General features: G+C 38.2%; 3 protein-coding genes across 3 annotated transcripts; 2 read left to right on the plus strand and 1 right to left on the minus strand.

Annotated features, from left to right (window-relative positions):
• The first annotated feature begins 476 nt into the window (after window positions 1–476).
• LOC141901006 (uncharacterized) lies at window positions 477–1,323 on the plus strand. The gene is made up of 2 exons (XM_074788059.1): window positions 477–918; window positions 1,293–1,323. Exons 1-2 carry the CDS (start codon window positions 573–575, stop codon window positions 1,310–1,312), a joined length of 366 nt encoding a protein of 121 aa, XP_074644160.1. The 5' UTR covers window positions 477–572; the 3' UTR covers window positions 1,313–1,323.
• A 681-nt stretch (window positions 1,324–2,004) lies between these two features.
• On the plus strand, window positions 2,005–3,306 carry LOC141901001 (uncharacterized). Its single transcript, XM_074788053.1, has 6 exons — window positions 2,005–2,045; window positions 2,131–2,360; window positions 2,451–2,643; window positions 2,754–2,801; window positions 2,872–3,000; window positions 3,112–3,306. The coding sequence occupies exons 1-6, from the start codon at window positions 2,012–2,014 to the stop codon at window positions 3,246–3,248; spliced, it is 771 nt and encodes a 256-aa protein (XP_074644154.1). The 5' UTR covers window positions 2,005–2,011; the 3' UTR covers window positions 3,249–3,306.
• A 12,365-nt stretch (window positions 3,307–15,671) lies between these two features.
• LOC141900994 (WD repeat-containing protein 82-like) lies at window positions 15,672–19,649 on the minus strand. Its single transcript, XM_074788045.1, has 9 exons — window positions 19,398–19,649; window positions 18,353–18,450; window positions 17,675–17,741; window positions 17,488–17,587; window positions 17,287–17,403; window positions 17,038–17,193; window positions 16,821–16,890; window positions 16,591–16,733; window positions 15,672–16,345 (listed from the first exon to the last, which is right to left on the minus strand). Exons 1-9 carry the CDS (start codon window positions 19,556–19,558, stop codon window positions 16,316–16,318), a joined length of 942 nt encoding a protein of 313 aa, XP_074644146.1. The 5' UTR covers window positions 19,559–19,649; the 3' UTR covers window positions 15,672–16,315.
• Window positions 19,650–21,622: the final 1,973 nt, after the last annotated feature.

A 21,622-nucleotide genomic window follows, 5' to 3' on the forward strand; every position in this document is an offset into this window, starting at 1 on the left:
AGGAACCGGTCTATATGATATGCATGGACGGATTGCGTGTATGGCCATGTACGATAAAGTACTTACCTATGCTGAAATAGAATCACTGAATCAAGTATACTGCATTGGAACAGGTATTGAAATCGTAAGAAAAAGTTTTTCAGATTCATAAGTATATTGCTAGTTAACTGTCTTATGGTGATATTGTATTTCAGCTGAGTCAACAGATGGCCCTCCATTTCCTACAATTGGTTAGTTGTATTATCAGCTGAAATATTTTCTAACAAACACAAGATTGTGTTATGTTGAATCCGAGAATCAACTGAAGCAAATTACTTTTTTTAGGATATTGGCCTTTGGATGAAAACAGTACACTGTCTGACCTATCTGAGTACGGCAATAACCTAACAAACTATGGAGCAATATTGACAGAACTTGATTTTGCTGGTGAAGCTCAAATGGTTTATCTCTTGAACGGCACGAATTACATAAAACTTTCGAACGTCAACAACTTTTTTGACTTCGCACAATCTCGAAGTTTTACGTTCTTTCTTTTTGTTCGTCCCAAAAACGTCAGTAATACATACGGGATAATGCAATGGAACAGTGGCGCGTACATGAGAGTGAAAGACAACGCATTCGAAGTAAGACTGAATTTAGATTTAGCATTTACGCTCGTTAGTGGACTACAAGATGGATTTTGGAACTTTGTCGGCATGGCTTACGATAACGATGACGGCGTTCTGAAATATTGGGTCAACGAGAACGTTGGAACTCAAAATATTGGGAAGATTATTAGTCTGACAACTGGTGATATATACTTTGGTGTTCAGCCACCGAACAACAACTATTTCACAGGTTATCTCGGATGCATCCAGGCTTATGATATCTCATTACCGGATTCAATTATTTTCAAGGCGAAACTGCTTTGTCAGTCTGGTAAGTATATTCATCAGTAACCTGTATTTCGGAACAACGAAACATACAAATAGAAAATCGAAATCAATCCAAAATACCCATGAAATACTCACGAACCCGCTTACCTGTACGTACACGAATTACATTGAAAAACCTGGGCTCAGTTTCACAAAAAGGTTTAACTCCTCAATCGATTTAAGATGCTAACTGAATCTATAAAGAAATTAAATCGACCTTTTCGTGAAACTGGGCGTGGGCTATGATGATACAGACAAGAAACACAAATGTTTTAAGTAAAAAACTAAAAACATCATCGACAAAAATCAAAATATCACTACAAAAACCTTTTTCACGTGATACATTTTCCTTCCGTTCCATTTTTTCTTTTGTTTTAGTGTCAAAAAGCTTTTATTAGAACAACCCAACATGATACTGAACTCTCCAATTACGGGAGTCACTTCTCGAAGAATGCGGCACATTTTGTAGGAATAGTAGATACTTCCCTGGAAATAGATATAGCTACATCAGGTCCCGTGACTGGTCGTTATCATTCGATACCTCTTCAAACTAGCACGTCTACAGAATCATAATCTCCTATTCGTACAGTTAAAACCTCCAATCCTGTACACTATGAATTCATTACCTACATTAAGCAACAGAAAATGATATATATCTAACAAAAAGTGCATGAATACGATATTCAACCCGAACAACATTCAACACTACAAACGATAACTATTCACAGCAGGAATTCTGAAAGACAGAAACAGATATATTTGCAGAAAAACTCAACTTAAGTGTTAGTGCGGTAAAGGGGGGTATAGGATTCATCTTTTTCATCTCTATTGCAGCCACGATCCCAAACACAACAGCAGCAGTTCCGACAACCGAACCGATTCCCACTCTTGCTCCGGACATCGCCTCTAAATACACATTACTCTTTTTGGTGGACAGCTCTGATTACGTAGGCGAGGGAAACTTTGGCCACGTGAAAAATCTGGTTCAATCGACGCTCGAGAAATTTACAGGAAACGATGTTAAGATAGGACTTGTGCATTGTGCTGATTCGGCATCTTCGGTGTTTACCGTGGGGCAACATACGCTTTCTGAAGTCATGTTACTTCTGCCAACCGAGTTGAAATATCAAGGTTACGTACGAATAATCCTCTTATTATTGAAATGTGCAGTGTTTTAAGGATACTGTTCATTCCCTAAATCTCAACCTATTTTCAGGCGGTGATTTCGATTTATTGAAAGCTATCAAAGAGTTATTCGTCCGGCAAACCAACCCTCTTCAAGACGTTGAGAAATTGGCGAGTGCGATGGCGTCTTACGAGCAGCTGTACGGATTGAGGGAAACCGTCCGTATGATACGACTTGGCATGATACGTTTGCCGCAGGCAGTGCCACGGAGCGAAACGCTGGTTTTAGTGACTGGCAACGATCTCTACTACGACAAAGAGGTTAATGAACGACGTGAAAAAAAATTGTAGCCTAGACTAGAGTCATGTTAAAGTGGTTGGAGATTAAGAAACCTGTTGATCTTGTTTCAGAAAATAAAGGTGGTCACAGATATCATACATCGCCTAGGAATACAAGTGATAATAGTTGGTCCATCGTCGCATGTTACCAGTGTACAGGACTACATGAGTTTGATGAATACAGAAACTGATATGATTCTTCTGTCAGATGATTTCGGTGGTTTACAAGCACTCAGTGATCCAATATTCACTGCCATCACACAACGTCAGTTTGAACGCGATTGAATCCTTTATTTTGATCGATTCTCATTTCATGTCACATGTATGCGGTATTGATATAAGATATATGTAATATTATCGTTTATTCTTGAATAGATGTAAAATGTCCAGAAGGATTTTACCAAGCTGGAACATCGTGTAAACGTGAGTTATTCACAGTTAAAACCGGTGCTCGCATATATAATTGATAAACATAGGGGTTTATCTTTCTTAGGATCCGAAGCCGTGGACTATTTTTGTCAGTTAGCTGACGGACAGAAATATGCAGCAGGAAGTTCGTGGACAACAAGGTCTTGCTATACGTGGTCGTGCACGAGCGCTGGTCCAGTTGTTACGTCATACGGTAAGCCTGGTCGTCTTTCCAAGTCAAACCGGACTGCATATTACTGATGAATAATGACGTGATGTTCTTATGTTAGGAACTCCGTGATTTCATGTCATTCTTTTGCTTCAGGTTGTCGGAATGCTAGAGGTCAATGTCTACCAATTGGATCGAGTAATTTCGTGTGTATTGTGGATGGTGTCTGGTACAGCTCGTGTCGCTGTACGTATAATGTCCAGACGAAAAGTGTTCAATATACACACAGTTAGACCAGAGGGATCCTTTTTAAAGAATCTGAGATAATTTGCTAGAAAAAAACCATATCTACAACTACGGATATAGGTAGAGACAACTTGATCCGTCGAATGCAATGGCCGGAGGAATGTGAAGGCCGAATAACATTTATTTTTTAGATATGAAATAGATAAATTTACTGTTTACGGAAAAAACATCGACGTTTATGTTGTATCATTTATATTGGACGGACGCTGGGAGAACATTTATTTCGTTAAAGCAACAACGAGTAAGACGTAATTTGTATCATCTCTCCGCAGGCATTGTGCGCTAGGTTTGGCAAAACAATCGAGTTAGTGTAAGAAAGATATAGCTCTCGGTTGGTCATCGATCAACCCCAATTTATGAAGTGGCAGTAGTTGTGACGATGAATAAATCATTCTCTGCATAATGACTGTTTATCATCAGGAAATCCCACTAATGATAATCTCTTTAACCGCGATCTATTGTTTTAAGTTCGATATAATCCCAGGGTTTACTGGATAATCATCAGAGTCCAATACACAGCCATAAAATCTCCACAGTCGCCCGTGATGAACAAAGGCTATAGAATTCTTTATCGTATTTACGATTTCTTTGAGGAAACCAATTCGATTTGGATGCGACGTAAATCTTTCGCCATTCCTTATCGACGTCATTTAGCTCGATAATTACATACGTTCGATGAATTCTATAGAGCACTTATCTATTTTCTTAACGCTCCAATGAATTACCGATACAGGGCGACACTGTAATACATGTATTTCCAGCCAGACTCGATTTGTTTTGCTTAATGTCAGCGCTTGTTCTAGTGCTTAAGTCCGAGACAACCGGATTAGACAATGAAATATTTACAGAAAAATTGCTGCCCCGAGACAATGCATACAAAGCCGATATAACGGCGATCACCACATGGTATGCATAAGAAATCCCTCCATCTGTGAAAGGAAAAATATCTCAGAAGATAAACCTGATAAGCCGCGACAGAAGTGATAAAAGGAGATCGAGGATGAAATTACTTAATGTTGAAAGATTTCTTTCCCATATGCACGCATAACGCAACAGACACATGATTTTATTGTGCCATAGCAAATAAATCCAAGCACATACACACACATCTAAATGAGTTTTCTGTGTGTGTCTCACCCTCATTACGTGGTTATCAATACATTTTTTATGGTGGACGCAGACGGTGGTAAATGCTTGATTACACGGAAGGAAAACCAGTTCATCCTGTAACTAGATGTAGATCTGCCCAGTATCCATACCTCATAATGGTCATCGAAATACGTACTTGATAACAAAATACGTATAGAAATGCTCAAATAGTATCTGCGTTTTATTAGATTAAGCGTTGAAACCTTTGATTTTATTCAAATCGTTCATTGTTCTTTTCCAGCGCTATGTACATTCAGAGATCTTGAGCATCTACGGATCGGTGACTTAGCACATAATGATTAGTTGCAAGATTGATTGGGGGGAGAAAATGAATTGAATTTCCCTCCCGACATAAATGGGATTGTTAATGTTGACAGTTACATATGACACTTAAACAACACAACGAATGAGTCTATATCAATGATATAATCGTTCTGGAGCTTCAAACTTTTCAGTGTCTCGAACAGAAAAAAGATAATAATCGAAAAAATCTATAGGATTGATGGATTGTGATTCAAATATTAATTGACATTTTTCACCAGTTAAAACTTCTCACGCGAACTTCGTCCTTTAAAGATTTAACCGACTTTCGAGCCAGCATATCATGAGACTGGTTCATCACCGTGATGTGACTAGTTCTTATTATCGTCTCGTCAATTATATACAGAACAAAAATGGCTTTGCGCTCGTGACAAGAAAGAAGAAAGTTGTCTGAAGACAGCCGTTAGATAGAGTGGGCGTAATGATTCCCGCTATAAATTGCAAGAGATGATATTTGCTGAGCAGGAAAAAGCATGTCAAATGACGAACTTGGAGATTAAAAACCGATTTTATAGCTCTGTCTAAACTTATATAGGGATCATATCACCGAGAATCATGCGTGATAATATCAGTAAGTCGAACATCAATGACTACTCAGATCTTCCCATTTTGATGTGAAACCGTTGAAACTCCAAAACCATCTTTGATGAGCGTAGAATCTAATGTTCACAGATTCGTGGCCGGCCTTTATATTAGCTGATTAAAACGCACGCAATATGATTTATTCCAAAAGTGAGCTTCAGAATTGCAGAATCCTAGGTATAAGATGTACATGCCATGGGTAAGATGGATTCGACATATATAACTAAAACGACCTTTCATGGAAAATTATTTGAAAGATCGTCATTATCTTTGGTGGACGATGTTCCCAGTCGTGTTGCTAACCACCAATCATGGCAGAAAAGATAGCTAGCTGGTATTTCATCAGGCAATTGGTGGAGGCCAATTCACTAGCTTTGTCGGGTTGTTGGCCGCCGCAACACCGCGCGACACTCGGTTCAAATGTGGCGGTGGATGTCAGTTAGATATAGCGTGACCGTACACCACCGGAGTGTCACGTTTTTCTCTTGCTGGAATATTGATGTATATGGCAAATTCCTTTAGGCTAATACAATTAATTCACCGGATTTATGGTAAGTAAGTTAATTCAAGTATTCTCTTCCTTAGGGGAAGTTACGAATTTCTAAAAATACTAACTGAAACCAACATTCAGAACACAGATCTTCCGGCTTTAAAACTATCAATGCTTTGCCATTATTTCACTTCAGCGAATAAAGTTAGATTTAGTTAAATGTATTGTATTGTATTTGATTGGTAGGTTTACACATATAGTTCACATCTTTTTCTACTGTTGTATTCGTCAATATATATTTTCCTATGAATTAATTTTGACCTCCTGTTTTGACTGCACATCGTAAAAAACAAGAGCAATAGGTTTTTGAATATACCGCAATCTCGCAATATGTAACGGAAAGTTGCATGTTTGATTTAAAACTTAAACAACTGCTTACTAGTTATTCCCTTTACTCGAATTATTATGCAATTGAATTGAATTGCAATAGACAGTTTTTAAGTCAGGTTTTACTTCGATAGACGGAAGATTCATTCAGATTTTTTAACGTAGATATTGTGAAACTGGCTCTCGCTAAACTGTTTCTCCCATTGGGAGGATGTATAGAATTGGTTTAGACGAAATGATATTCAAAATATTGCGCTAAAATCGACGATGCAAGGATTAAATCTAACCTGACTACAAAAAATAATCTAATCTGGGAACATGCACAAAATGTTAATAAGAATCCCAAATGAATAGAAGTGTTAGAAATCATTCAAAAATGCATTCCCTCTTCACTCATTTCTGCTTATGCATTCGTTCTTCAATTATCGACTGTTTACTCGCCGATCTAGAAACTAACGGTCGTGGCATCAAATCTATTCTGTAAAAACAGTTCTAAATCCCCCGTTGCTTATGCACTTTTGGGGCCCGTAGGCATGATGGTGGTGCAATGTTTATAGAACTTGATACCGACGTTAAAAACTCAATCTACCGGGGTAATGTTATACCCACACCTACGCAAAAAACCATAGCGCTGCGTATCAACTTGTTAAAGAGGTCTTTTAAGCAAAATTCTTTAATTCTTTATTATGAAATGAACAACTCCAATCGTATTGCATGCAGTCTGTTAGTGGTTGATTCAAATTCAAGTGCACTTGATATAGCTGCCGGAAAGGTGCATAATGGTTAAAAGTAAAAAACCAATAGTTTTGAGCAATCATCGATTATAGATAAACGTTAGTAGGAGTGGTACTGACGTCATCACCCATCATCCGAAAACATCGATTTTGATAACATATTTCCAAATTTAGCTTTTTATTTACATTTATCAGATGGAATTGGCTTGTGAAGATCTATTTCTGGTAATACGCCAAAACACTCTAGACAAATATTCTCTAGACTTTAGGCGTCACCCACCTCGACGATTTTACTTCGTGTTTCCGTTATTCTTTCCTTTGAACGCATTGATTTCGTGAATCCGCTATTTGAGTATAATGCTACGAATTTTTTGTGCGCTAAACACAAAACAAAAGACTTACGAATCGATAGACATGACAAGTTTTCTACCTTTGATTCGTATAATGATAGAGATCAATTTTGTATCGACGTTAAAAAAGAACGCGCCATCGTCGACATCGTCGCCGAATTGCGTGTTACAAAAAAACGGCTGATATCAAAAACCCGATGACTCGAGATCTGTCCATCTTATTGACATCGCGCAATGGTAGACAAAGAACAGGTCGATGACGAGACTTACGAGTATATTGTTTTATATAGCAAATTCCTTTCCGATTCCTATCGTCTGCTAAAGCCAACATTGCCGATGCTTAAAAGGTTTTATGTTCGCAGACGAGCGTACACAAAGACATAACGGGTTGGCATTAAGTTATTACAAGACTGCTAATGACTCGTAAGGTGCCTTTGGGAGAACGTCAAGAGAGATCAAATAAGCCCAGATCATCAGCAGCGCACTTTCCCCGTGATTCGAAACCGAATGAGACCAAAATTCTCTGATCGTCAAGATGTGGTATAAATCAATCACAGCAACATTCATTCAGTCAATCATCGGTCAAAGAAGGAGGAAAGGAACATTTATGATTACGTACGAAGGTGCTCAGAAACCTATGGAACTATTCTGTCGAGGGATGCGAGAATTGAATGTGACTAAACAGCTACGTCAATTTATCGCATTTATGACAGGAGGGATTGTTTTTAGTTGAACGCGCAGCTAGATATTGATATTGATTGATAAATTGGCCGTTTGTCGAATCAATTCTTTAATAATGACACGCATTACATCAGCTTTAATCTGATTAGCTTTGATACACACAGAAACGTTCGTTTCTTACAGCGCAATGTTTGAATGACTGTCGATTGAAGCGAAAATAAGAAATCATAGCTTATATTTCAAACAAAATTTCTCGATATAGGCCTACAATATTTAGTGAACAGAGATAAAAGGGTACGCCCTATATACCGTAGATGGGCCTTTGTTATATCTAACTCATTAGGATTGTAGAGGGATATTTTGTAAGGTGCCCACAAAATCATTATGGCAGAATTAACGATATGTTGAAAATATTTCCTTTGCTCCACACGATTTATTCAAAAACCGCTGTAATCTATCCCAGGTGCATTCACAATCAAAAATGGATTTTAGTGTAAAGAATGAACATGTATTAAGTCTGTTGATGCTAATTCCATTTCAATAACATTGCTAAATAAGCTTAGATTTGGTGTCATGACAACAGCTAGTACCAGTAGACTGGTTTCAAGTCTAAGTCTAAGACTGGCCCCAGGCCCCAACTCGCCCCAGGCGATTGACTTAGAATAAAAAAGCCACAGAGCTTCATGATAATGCTTCATTCACAGAGCTTTGTGATTCGTATATTGAATATTTTACTGAGAACGTAAAGCAAGCCTTCATCGACGAATAATGATCAACTATACCCCGGAACGATGGACCTCTATTAGGACCGGCGAGCAGATATTCTCTTTTTAGACACAGTATCACGCGAAGTACGGCGTATTATCGGTTGGCGACAAACGTCTTGTGTCCGCCACCGACGACACATCTCCTCGTTACTACACGACACGTTGTGCGACTAATAAAGATTCATGGAAATGATTATCGGTATGAAAAAACCGTCGGCATCTTTCTGAGATTTATAGAGCCGGTGACGTTAGCTAGATAAATGACCTATCGCTGCATCGATCAAACATCGACACTATCTATTTTTTATAGCATGTGTCAATAAGTAGTTATGAAAGCGATGAATCATCTTGGAAAACTTTTAGTAATAATGTGGATCGAAAACTGATGTAAAGTGAACTAAAGCAAGAAATTCTAGCGATTGCGTCAGTTTCGGCGTGTGAAGTGGTGGCTTCCCTTATTAACTTAACCAGAACTTGTTCCTTATAATGTTCGAGTCTCGTTACTAACGTGCGTTAATTACCATCGTTTACCCGAAGACAAAAACCGTAAAAAATACGTATTCTAGCTAAAAGCCAAAGAAGAAAACGTGTAGAAACACTTGCATCTTGTCGACTGACGACTGAATAGAAGATTTATCGAAAACTTTGTTTCTGTTACAGCGACGTGCATATCATAAACGCCCATGAAGGTTTTTCGCGATAGCCTCCTAGGATTGCCACCAACCCGTCCAGGTGTACAGTACAAACAGACATGCAAAAGTGATACGGTAAGTGATACAAAGGGCCTAATTTTCTTATTTTTTTCTAGGCGAGTGAATCTATGGACATATATAGTCCAAGGGATGTATATGTGGACAAATTTCCTCATATGATTATTGGTAGATTTGCAGGATTAAATGTAGTGTCATGCTTTATGTTGACTGGTCTCCAGGGACAGGTAACGACGCTAATTTCTTGCATGAATAGTTCCGTATCGATGTTCATCACTAAGACAGCGCGCTCACGGAAATATCCAACACGTTTTACCGTCACATTTGACGTGTCAAAATCTCTTTTAGAGTTCACGGAGTGCCCAATATTTATTAAGTCAAAGACGGCATTTCCCACCGTTGTTTTTTTAGCGCAAGTTAGAATTCAAAGAGGCCCTCAAGAGCGCAACAACTAAACCAAGTGAATAACGTTCTATCGCTATAGTGGGAATTATAACATGTGTTATAACTGTTTCTTGCTGTCATGTAATCACTTCCAATCATTTCAAAGTGTTTACCGCATCAACTCGAAACATATCGGATTGCTGAAATTGAGTCATCGGAATCGGTCATCTACCGATGGGGTTGGAGTGAATTGAGTAACTGATAGATACTTCTTTCGATGGGTGCTGTATCGTCGAATGTTGTTGAAGTAAATGAATCGTGAAGGAAACTTCTGTTTGTTTGATTTCGCCTCTGATTGTATCGATATTCGATGAAATGCACATGGTATTTAGACAGAATTGTCGCCAGCTAAGCAACATACAAAATACTGTACTCGGCGAATAATAGACCGACCTGATAAAACCCTCCGAGTCGGGGACATTTCAATTTTGTAACCATGGTAGTGAATAATTCTATAGTCAAAGATTTAGCCCTCGGTTGAATTAAACACCAGCCTCTGCGCATACCGTTTAAGCTGGTAATTTGTTTAATCGGTTACTGTTGTCTGTCAATATTCTAGACAATTATCTTCACAAACGATATTGTGGGGAGCGGTATCAGATTTCCGTGCACGAATAATCGTTTCTTTTCTCTCGCAAATCCGTTCAGGAACTAATTTCACATTTGAGACTGAAGTGTATGATTTCGAATACTCGACAGCCCAGCACATCTACAAACCAAAGACTCTTTGTCCGGAAACTATAACCGATACTCAATCAGTAATTGGTTGTGGTACATATGTTTATCATCTGAAATCCACGAATAACGAAACAACCTTCTGTGTCAACTATCTGAATCTATTCCGAAAAAAAGATTCAGATAAGGTGGAGAGAATCGCCATTCCTTTCTAAGTATATATATGACCCGACTCACAACTCTACTGGACTGAATACAGGATCGAGTTATGCAGCTTTATTACTATCGGATATCTGAGGCCTGATCACCGGTAGGCCACGTTATTAATATCTTTGATAGGCAAAACAGCTTGATAAGAACATTAATTTCCGCTGTCGCACACAACCTCGGCAACCGAAGCGACAGTGTAAACTGACTAAAATCACTTTCGCAGCGGTTTCCATCAAATATTGCTCCAAATCAACGAATAGATTTTAAGGCTTGTCGTTTACGTATATCGCAGTGTTTATCTTTTCAATAGAAATATGCTCTTGGGGGGAAGAACATTTCTCGTAGAATCTACGCTTGCAGGCATGTGAATTTGCTTTTCCTGTGTGCCTTCACCTGTTTGCTCTAGATCAAAAATAAATCGGTAGATTAGCCAATCCATGGTACATCAACCCGCGTAATCCAAAAGGGACAGCTCGCGCACAAGGGGTTTATGTAAATTATTTTATCTTTGCTCGGCAAAATTGTCTGTGCTGCTCCGGCGTTCATGAATGATGGCCATCTATCGATTATATCCAGACACGGATGTGTACTGGTATTACTGTCATCCCTCACACGGGATATCCAATGATAATGGGAGTGATTTACCAAGCTGTAACGAATAGCGCCAAAGCGTTGAACGAAAATTCATGGAATGTTTTTGTTTTAAACATGTAATTTCATATCTATATCAGAAACTGTTAAATGATTTATCAACTTGGAGAGGACATTACCACTGCCAGATTTACAGCTCAACATTTTCCCGAAAAGGTATAGAATAGAGTGGAATAGAAGAGGACCAATCTGAAAGATACCGATGTAATGATATTTCTTTTCTCAAGCTTCAAGATAAAACTGTAACTTTCAAACCAATAAACACCAACGAACGATGCTTCTTATTTTCTACGGGTGCATTGAGAGCGAGATCCGTATGACTCCTATATGGGCATGCATAGCGTATAAAAACACATCATCGCTATATTTTCATTCGTCTCTTGTGTGTTTGATAACCCTTCCATTTGCGAGAGCAAATGCGATGTCAACTGTGATCAGGCGGATTTTCTGGAAACGTCCAATATTAATGTAGTGGTTTTTATACGCCTCGGGTGAGCGCGCACATCCGCCATGTGTCGTACCCGGAAATAAGGCTTTGGTATATCATAAGCTTTCTCACTCGTCAACTGTCAACGATGATGAAATATTTTCTGGCAATTTGCTTATTTTCCGGGCACAGGGCTGTCCGCTTACCGGAGATGCGTTTTATTGCATCTGGACTAATAAGATGTTATCAGACCTGTGACCATGTCAGGAAATGATGTTCTTTTTCGATGAGCTTCACAGCTCTTTTGTTTAATCAAAGGTCTTATATACATAATATTGATGATACTTATAATTCATTAAGTTATATACATATGATAGTTTGCCAAAGACGGAATTTGGTACTAGTTCGGGCTGTGCTGCAAACTGTACGACAATTGTAGTATTTGTAGGAAATTGGCAGATGCTAAAGAATAATCTTGATTTGCACCGCTTCACCAAGACTCGCGCCCAAGATGGTTTTACTGAGTGGTGTTGATGTTGTTATGCTGCATGCTTATTACTAACAGATACATGTATTTTTGCCTCCTCTTTTGTTGTAGCTGGTAGATTTCCCAGAGTTTGACATCGACAATCGTAGAGAAGGGTTTCAGTCGAAGAAAGTGCTAGAGCTAGTGGCGTATACAGTCTATAAAAGACGTCTATTATATGTCTGTCTTGTTTCAACTCTGATTTTCGCGGGAATTGTTGCAATGAGACTGACTGTAAACATCGAACCAGGTGCGTATACCGATTATAGCCAATGCTTTATTGCTTTTGGGTTGTACTTAGGGTAATCATTTATTTATTTAGCTGGAAGCTTAAGTATATTTCAGTTTTAGTATCACATCCCAGCAGTAATGCAAAAGTAAAGGTTGATTGTATGCCGTTGAAGTATCACCATGTTATAAAGGGATGGCGTTGAATGATATCTCATTCTGAAAACTCTAAAAGTAATAATCATGTTCCGTAATATTTGTTTTGGTTTTCCCTTGTGGCTGCCTCCTTTTATTTGACCAGGTTGAAAGAATGTCAATACATGTGCGCGCAACAATACACCTCATTATAGAGAAAGGATTTAACGTGGTCTGCAAAAAGATTTTTGCTGCCGAAACCTTCAGTGTGTGGTCATGCTTCCTCCCACTCCTTACAATTGAATGTTACTTCATAACAATCATCTGAACAAAAATATTTGTAATTTCCAGTTCCTTTTCGAAATTTTTCGAGCAAGTTCTGAATTAAGTTGAACGCCATTGATCCCTATTCCAGTTAATCAAATTAGTGCTGTTCTCCTGATACGCGCTGTTGTGTTACAAGCAATCAATCGTTTTAATTGATGTAGTTGTTTTTCGGTCTGTTAATCGGAACACGCACCTGAACATCTGTCTTCAAAGCGCGTTTCGGGCCTTCAATCGGCCCAATTTAGGACTAAAATCTTAGAAAATAATACGATGACACTATGTTTGTTCCTCTTCGAAAAGAGTATTCTCGTGTTTCGGATTTTCTAGATACGGATGATTACATATCCATGTCAACTACAGTGGAACCTCGTTAATTCCAGTCTTTAGGGCAAAAGTGAAACGGATTTCGTATAATCCAAAGCTTGATTGATACAAATATCTAAGCTGAAACATGCTGGAAATCATCGTAATAAACGGGTTTCGTATTATCGAGGTTCAAATGTAATTATTGACCGATTAACGACGGACTTTTTAAAGTTTAATTTCATCTAGGAAGTTATTAACATTGTCAATCGTTGGGAAGACGGTGTCTTCACTAATGCGTTCATTTATCATTCGACCTTATATGCTGCTGTATTGCAGTGGAAATGGAGATACTCCACATTGCCTGGACTGTCCATTCTCTACGTGCATTTGGGAAACCGTTGGTAATTTCAGATGATAATTGGTTTAGCGGATGTAAGAACGACGACGACTTTTAAATCGTATAGACATTGATGACTTGCATGGGAACTAAGTCCATCCTCAGGACTGAATGTGAATACAGAATGCCGGCTTTAGCTGGGCCAATAATTTTGCCGATGATTTTTTTGAAGCCGTATTTGCGATCGACTATGAAACAGCTCCGTCTAAAACATTATGATTCGTAACATTCATAGCCAAAGTGACTCAATCGACCTGAATCATGATACCGGAAAACCTTTGATCTCAAAATAGCCCAAAAGCCTTCGAAGAACAACCATTCAGAAAGATTCTCCGAGGAAGACCCCATAACCCCTTGAAAGAAAATAGGCGCGAATTTTTCCGCGGTAAACGCTTCGCACCGTCGGATATGAGCTGGGCCAATGTCAAGTTGTTGCCGCCACCCCTAACCCTATAAAAAACAGAGACATATCTTTTTGCAAGATCAGATCAGTACGATATGGAATTCATTTTTTCTGCGTTTATCTACTTTCAGGCGATGACGAAGACGACTATGAAATAAGTGGCCAATATCTCGTAGCAAGTAACCCGCAACAACAACCGAAATCAACAACGATCACTCCATCCTCATATCTAACCCGAATAAACATAACTTGCGTCGGATGCATTAACAGCACAGCGACACATTTACAGTCAAATGGCTCTTTATCGGAATATGAAAATGAAACTACTCCATTTGGTAATTTACATATGCAACAAGTTACGCCGACTGCACTCCACCAGAAAACGTCGACACTAGATCGACGGAGTGGAGAACTAACGTCACTGGACATCGAAAGTGTTTCCCCTTATCGCACGAGAGGAAAAGTGAAAAATGACGACACAAATGAGACAGAATCGGCAACGGAAAAGAATAATTGGTCAACAACGTCGACGTATCTCGGTCCGAAATCTGACATTACGAACAAACGCGACAGCAATAGCCCGGCGCCAACGAGGCAACCGCAAAGGACGCTAGAAATTGGATTACCTACGCAAGAAAATGCCAATGATATTCCACCCCAAACTGAATTATCATCAAGTAGCCATCCGTCTGTCAGCGTATCAACAGATGCTACGTCATTAGTGTATACCGAACAGACGACATCAGACAGTAAGCGAGATGCAATTACGAAAACGCTTAAAGAACTTCTTTCTCCAGAAAGACCGACAATGCCTTCCGAATTCTTCTCTAGCGTGAACAGTGTGTCCTCGAGTACTACTCAGCAAGGTTTGGGAGAGGTGATTACCAGCGGTAAATTAAAATCCAGAACTCCCACTTCAACCCTTACTACTGCTGAAAACAACCATCGTTCCACTGAACCAACAGTGCTAATTACTCGTTTTAGCTCCGGTTACGATAAAATCATAGACGAAACACCAATTGAAAACGCCACTTAGAACTCAAGTAGTAAAGCCCGATGCAAACGACGCAGGGAAACATGAAATAAATCACGTTTACACTCGGCAATATATTGTTTCCCCAAAACCATGTTTCTCAACTCACACGACACGGGAAACATGTTTCAGTGTCCTGTTACCCCGCGTCTTGTGCGTTGCGCGAGAGGCGACAGAATGTATTATATACATGTTTTCCATAGTTGACACTTTTTCATTCCTAATGAACAAATATTGTTATAGAGTTAACTATCCGTTTCTCAGTTTGTAAATGAGGTTTCTTTTGAATAAAAGCTTCGGTATCCTGTAAACCGTATCTATTGAGAAAGATATTCCCGAACGCTGACAAGGAGGACCTATCGTGGAAATACGTGCAACCTTGGAGTAATCATAATGAACAGTACGATTACTCCAAGGTACAACAAACACAATAACAAGACGAACACAGTGATAAGATCCTGATCGTTTATATATTTACAAAATGAAAGATGACAATTGAACACTCTTTAGTAGTGAATTTCGCATTAATATTTTCTCGCATTTTTTTCTATTCGTGAGATGAACTGATGACTTTATCTTACATACGTTTCTATAAATCGCGAAAAGCACAGTAAAGTTTTCACAAGTACAGAGAGACACGAGACCGGGCTTAAAATGAGTAACATGATTATCTATCCTTACAAAAAAAAAAAAACAAAATGAAGTACAAAAAGACTATTTACATGAATGACATATACACGGCAGTGTTCAAATTTGCTCGATGAATTCATTTCATATTTTAGCGAATGATTTTTCAGAATATCTAAGACCTACCAGTAGATGATTTGAGAATCCATAATATTTACATGTATTTACAACACCAAGAATCTTTTCTAAGGCCCATTCCTTATGAAAACATTTTTTTCCATTGCACTTTTCAACAACTTGAAATCGATTCATTGAACAAGACTTGTGTACTTGCACTACTTTAACATATCTGGTCAATAACGCCAAACGACACATGTTTGTAGCATTGATACTCGCAGTGCACTTCGAGAGCGGTTTTCACACCCTGCTGTCGCAACATTCACGTAACACTGAACAGTGGATTGTTCAAAGTTCACTTAAACATCCATGTACGTTTATTCGTCGAGCTGAGGTAACCAGAATGCCTGAAAAATTCATCAGAAAGCGGCATTAGTGGATCTACATGGTCGAATAAACTGAAAATCATTCTCGTGATAGAGTCAAAGTTGCTTAATCCGAATCAGTTTAATACAGATTACATCAACGGTCATCTATACATAAATTCATGTAAAATATGATATCTAATTTGGATTAATTTCATTGGTACCAAATGATCTGAGTTCTACTGTGATATAGGGGCAGTCTATTTATTGATACAGTCGGTTCTTACCATGTTCGAACAGGCACTGGCTAACATCATGTACTTAGGATTGAACTGTACGCATTGAACAGCACCGCCGTGTTCAGCGTTCAATATGGCTACTCGTGCACCGGTCTCTGTATTCCAACAATATACACGACCATCAGTAGAACCTGCAAACACGTTTACATTCATATTTAAGATTTATAACATAAAAAATCGATAAGCCAAAGATAAGAAAAACCAGTCTTCATACTTACCACTAAATACAAACTGTGAATCTGGACTGAACGAAGCTTCCATTGCGAGTCCTTTGTTATTTGTGATACCCTGTAACATTCAAAAAGCAAATGAATAAATCAAACATTAGAACATTGCTGGTATCTACGCATGATTGAAGGATCTGTTGACAGCTATTCCACCTCAAAGCAGGGATTACTCAAATTATGAAGTAGATTGTATAACCAGGGTACTCGCCATAAATGTTTGCAAAGAAGCTCCTTGAAAAGCATCAATTAGATGAACTGCCTGGCCATTCGTTGAGATCAGAATCATTTTACCATCAGGACTAAATTTCAAGCCGGTCCAATCGCATTCTCGATCCTGTGTCAACTTGAACGTCGCAAAGGGACCCTTAAATCGTAAGAGAATGTGGTTTAGCTGAAGAATGAAGTTGGATTAATGATAGCTATGAACTATCACTCCTGATATCAATGATTGCGGTACCTTATCAAATGACCTCAGGTCGTATAATTTCACATGTTCCGAGTTAATTCCAGCTGCGAAAATCAAACCTTCAGGATCGAACGCAGCTACAGGTCGACCGGTTAAATGCATCAACCCCTGAACAACAGAACGGCGGTTATAAAGAAAGGTGAAAATACACATTTCACAACTATGCTCATGAAAAGAAACAGTAATCCTCACCTGACAATTGTGAGATCGTAAATCCCACAAACGAATCGTTCGGTCCAATGACCCGGACAAAAACGTATCATCAACTGGTGACATGCACAGCGTAACAACCCTGAAAACATTATATTAATTAATAAATAAGATCATCTATGAACATTGTTATACCCTCCTTATGAAAATGTTCATGATCCATGCTCACTTTTTCGTATGTCCAGGAAAATATCGAATGTATTTATTATCATGTAGAGACAAATAACGAATTGTGTCTGTAAGAAAGAAGAATGAATTTCAGATGAATAGATATCATGCAAACATGAGAATGAAAGTTTATCTAATTTAACAGTCACAAGGTTCCTACAATTCCTGGTATCCAGAATTCAAGGAATTTTTAAGGAGTAATTTTCAAAATTCAAGGAGGTTTTCGCGGTCATATATAAGGAAAAAGAGTCGAAAATTCAAAAACAAAATCCCCGTTTTTCTCAAATTTTGATCAGTTGTTGTGTGTGCCGTTTTGGTTTTACATGTCTAAATCTCAAAGTGAAACAACTTTCATTCACAAGTCACACAGTGAAGAATAATAGAATACACTGTCTTCTGAAAAGGACTTTTTGAAAATTTTTAATAGGACTTTCCCAGAATTTAAGGAGTTTCAAGGAGTTTATGGATATTTCTCAAAATTAAAGGATTTTCAAGGACCTTGAAAAATATTTTCAAAAATCAAGGATTTTTCAAGGATTCAATGAGTTGTAGGGACCCTGAATCAGGGTTAGACATTTGGGATGCCTTAACTGCAGTTGCACTAGTCAGGAATCAGGTCCACATTTCCGGTGAAGTTTGATACGATCATACAGATATGGAGAGAAATCCTTAGACGTACCATCAACTTTAGTAGAACTGTGAATGGCAGCATTCGTTGCATGTGTATACTGTATCAAATCTACTCCATATTTCTTACTGTTCAATGTCCTCTTCGGTCTACAGTAGAAATCAATACATAAATACACAAATGATGAATTTCATGATTGGAGTAATAACCTAATTAATGAAAGCGAATATTTTGCCAATAAAGCCACTATTCTTAACTAGGGGTACATGCACACTGCACTTGACGATCTGACTTTCAATATTCAACGTGCCACAATTGTAGAACATGAGCTACAATTTCGCAATGGATTATTGATTGTGGTAATTAGGTAACGATGTGTAGATGTAGGCATATTGAGAACAACAGCTAGATATTAAAGACTGGGGAAAGGTTTATGGTTGGCAATAGAACGTTTTAACTTTCACAAGTTCCTGCCTGAAGAATGATTGGCAGAATGGTGGTATACAGTGGGTTCAAATCCTGATTTTTCATTTATTCCTGTGATGAGATGCTGAATTTTCAACATGTTCAGCAGGACCGCATGAAGACGGCCTAATTAATACAAACTGTCAATGGTTACGGGAGTCTGTACTATATCTGCGTACGCGAATGTTTAAAGGAATAGGGTTAGGGTAAGGTAAGGCTTTATACAGATAAACTTTCGTCATGGCTTCCAGTTGTGTGCTGTGGCTCGGTGGGTGAAGGGTACAGCTTTCAGGGCCAGTTTCACGAAAAGGTTTAACTCTTAAATCGATTTAATTTCTTCATTAATTCAGTTTATCTTAAATCGATTTAGGCCTTAATCCTTTTTGTGAAACTGGACCCTGGTCTATTGCTAGAAATCTTTGCTTTAGTTTCGAATCCCAATTGCAAGTCAGAATTCTAGTGTATTGCAAAGCCACAGGGTCGGACAGTGTAATGTAGGCGACATCATCCATGCATAATAATGGCAGTGGTAAGCAGTATGAATGAACCATATATAGGTGAATAGCAGCTATTAAAAGAGTGCGCAATGGCAAAATATTCACGGTCTCTTTCCAATCTATAGCACACGTACGTTCCGTTTTGGCAATCGTAAATTACGATGGAATCATCGTCGCTACTCGAGATCAATGTTTCTCCATTTGCTGAGAAGTTCATGCAGTTTATTTTGTCGGTATTTTCTCGAAATACTTTCGCCACGCGAAAACTCCGTACAACATGATCGGTTAGCTTCATTTTGATGGGAAAAGTCACGATAAAAGAGCCCCAACAAGCAAGCAAACTTGCAAACAAACTGAGAACTTTCTAAAAAAGCGTTGAATGAAAATGGCCAATGTTGAGATGTAAGCTCTGGACGGTTTCAGCTAATATACGGATATGGACTCTCAGAGTAATCCTAAAGTTCGGATAGTGGAATGGGACAAATAAATTCAATCAATGCCTTTATTTACACCTGTATTTAACAATAAAGATGAATTTTACAATTATAGCATTATGTCAACAAAGAGACATTTGAAACGACAGTAAAAGGATCTAGTAAAGGCTCAGTGACCACTATATGCCAGCATAAGCCGGCACCCGGCCGGGTGAATTTATCTAGTGTAACAGATTCCGACAAATGCCTCGTCGAAACTGGACTATCAGTTTTGCCTTTATAAACATCTTAATGTGTGTCAAATTCTGCATGGGGAAAATATTTAAAATCTGTTAAACATATAATCATATAATTTTCACTGCGCCGCTTATGGGTGGATGTCCTTAACCCAGAGTTCCGAATACGCATGTTGGGTTTTATTTTCTGTTGCTGTAGTATATTGCTAATACACGTACTCTTTTCCCTCCATAGACCATGGAGATGGCAGGAGTGTAATGAATATTCCTATTCGTATTTGATTTCACATTCAACATTCATCAATCAACCGCTAAAGCTTCAATGATGAATCCGTTTTTTAAAATGTGTTTGAAGCCCTCTAGAAGCTCGCATCGATAACAAAATAATAATGTGATAATTTCACCAGGAAAATTATGAAATATTAGTCTAGATTTCATTTGAAATAATGAATTTTTTCAAAGTTTTATATAGAACTCTTGTTCGTATTTCAATAACATCTCCCCATTTTAAAAAGATTTATATAATGAATGCAAATTTGAATTTTGTATTTTTGGGCCATCATTTTCCACTTCGGATCCTATTCAGATGCAGTGAAATTTGCAAAATCAAGAATATTCAACTATATCATGACCAAATTTCCAGGCCCAAAACCCAGGTTGAACATTAGTTATAGGGGTTTTTTTCCATTTAAATGATCAAACCGGTGACACCAAAAATATGTGCACTGGACCCACAACTTCAGTCTTGCTTATGTTTCTCAGACTGCGCGCACCAAACGAATTATGTAGTTCATTACCGATCCTGAATTTGCAAATTTCAGTTGAATTATGAGAAGAAAATTAATGAAATATATCCTCCATGTTCCAGAGCCGAAGAAGCCTTCAATCTAAGGCCGATTGTGAGACGGCTGGAAGACAGCTTACGTTGGAATACGTAATAAAAATATTTGTTTTTTACACACATTTAGAAATATTTAGCAAAAATGGTGTAAGGTAGATTCGATACATTTCATTATAATTTACGAGAATAAAACCCTGCCTGGTGATTGACAAATAGTTGCTATTTTTTCCTAGACGTGTTTTCTGTTGAGGCTTAAAGTGATGAAATAATGCAATTTTGTTGTCATGGAATCTGAGTGGGTAGTTTAATGTGATTGATGTGGTGACTGGGAGATTATAAAGCGGAAGTTTACGTAACATGAATTTCCCTTTTGTTTTTTTTCTCTGAAAGACTCATAGAAGGATAAGAAAGGCATATATGTAAATGTCAATTTTTGAACGCCAATATTCTAGCTTCTACGTATATAGATATATGAATATTACCGAAAGCCTTTGAAGCGAACAAGGACAATTTAGTGAATTTTGGAACAAAGGAAAATGGGGTAAGATGCTAGTCGTTAACTTTTGTTCTACAAGTGTTTTAGATTACGCTGTATGAAGCGCATGTAGAAAAATAGGCTTCACAGTCTGTGGAAACGCAGTGGAGTGATTTTGTTCTGGCGTCGTTTCTCCAGTAGATCCCTCGGTTGACAAGCCTTTCATCTACCAAACAACAGAGCACGTTACTGATTTCACTGGCTTACGCACTACGCTCACAGTTCCTACGCGAAATATCACCTAGAATGGATTTTCTCAATGTTCGTCCTCAAGATACAAATCAAAAGCAAAATTATCAGCTCTTTTGATAGA

The sequence above is a fragment of the Tubulanus polymorphus genome, chromosome 3 (assembly GCF_964204645.1).
Source record: "Tubulanus polymorphus chromosome 3, tnTubPoly1.2, whole genome shotgun sequence".
Lineage (NCBI taxonomy): Eukaryota > Metazoa > Nemertea > Palaeonemertea > Tubulaniformes > Tubulanidae > Tubulanus > Tubulanus polymorphus.

Excerpts from the sequence above, each read along its gene's own strand:
- LOC141901001 (XM_074788053.1), top strand. The coding sequence starts at position 2,012 with ATGTTACTTCTGCCAACCGAGTTGAAATATCAAG. Across the intron at positions 2,802-2,871 it reads AGCTGGAACATCGTGTAAAC|GATCCGAAGCCGTGGACTAT; the intron begins GTGAGTTATTCA and ends TATCTTTCTTAG. Across the intron at positions 3,001-3,111 it reads TCCAGTTGTTACGTCATACG|GTTGTCGGAATGCTAGAGGT; the intron begins GTAAGCCTGGTC and ends CTTTTGCTTCAG.
- LOC141901006 (XM_074788059.1), top strand. The coding sequence starts at position 573 with ATGCAATGGAACAGTGGCGCGTACATGAGAGTGAAAGACAACGCATTC. Across the intron at positions 919-1,292 it reads GAAACTGCTTTGTCAGTCTG|TGTCAAAAAGCTTTTATTAG; the intron begins GTAAGTATATTC and ends CTTTTGTTTTAG.
- LOC141900994 (XM_074788045.1), bottom strand. The coding sequence starts at position 19,558 with ATGAAGCTAACCGATCATGTTGTACGGAGTTTTCGCGTGGCGAAAGTA. Across the intron at positions 17,194-17,286 it reads ACCTGAGGTCATTTGATAAG|GGTCCCTTTGCGACGTTCAA; the intron begins GTACCGCAATCA and ends TTACGATTTAAG. Across the intron at positions 16,734-16,820 it reads TTCACAGTTTGTATTTAGTG|GTTCTACTGATGGTCGTGTA; the intron begins GTAAGTATGAAG and ends ACGTGTTTGCAG.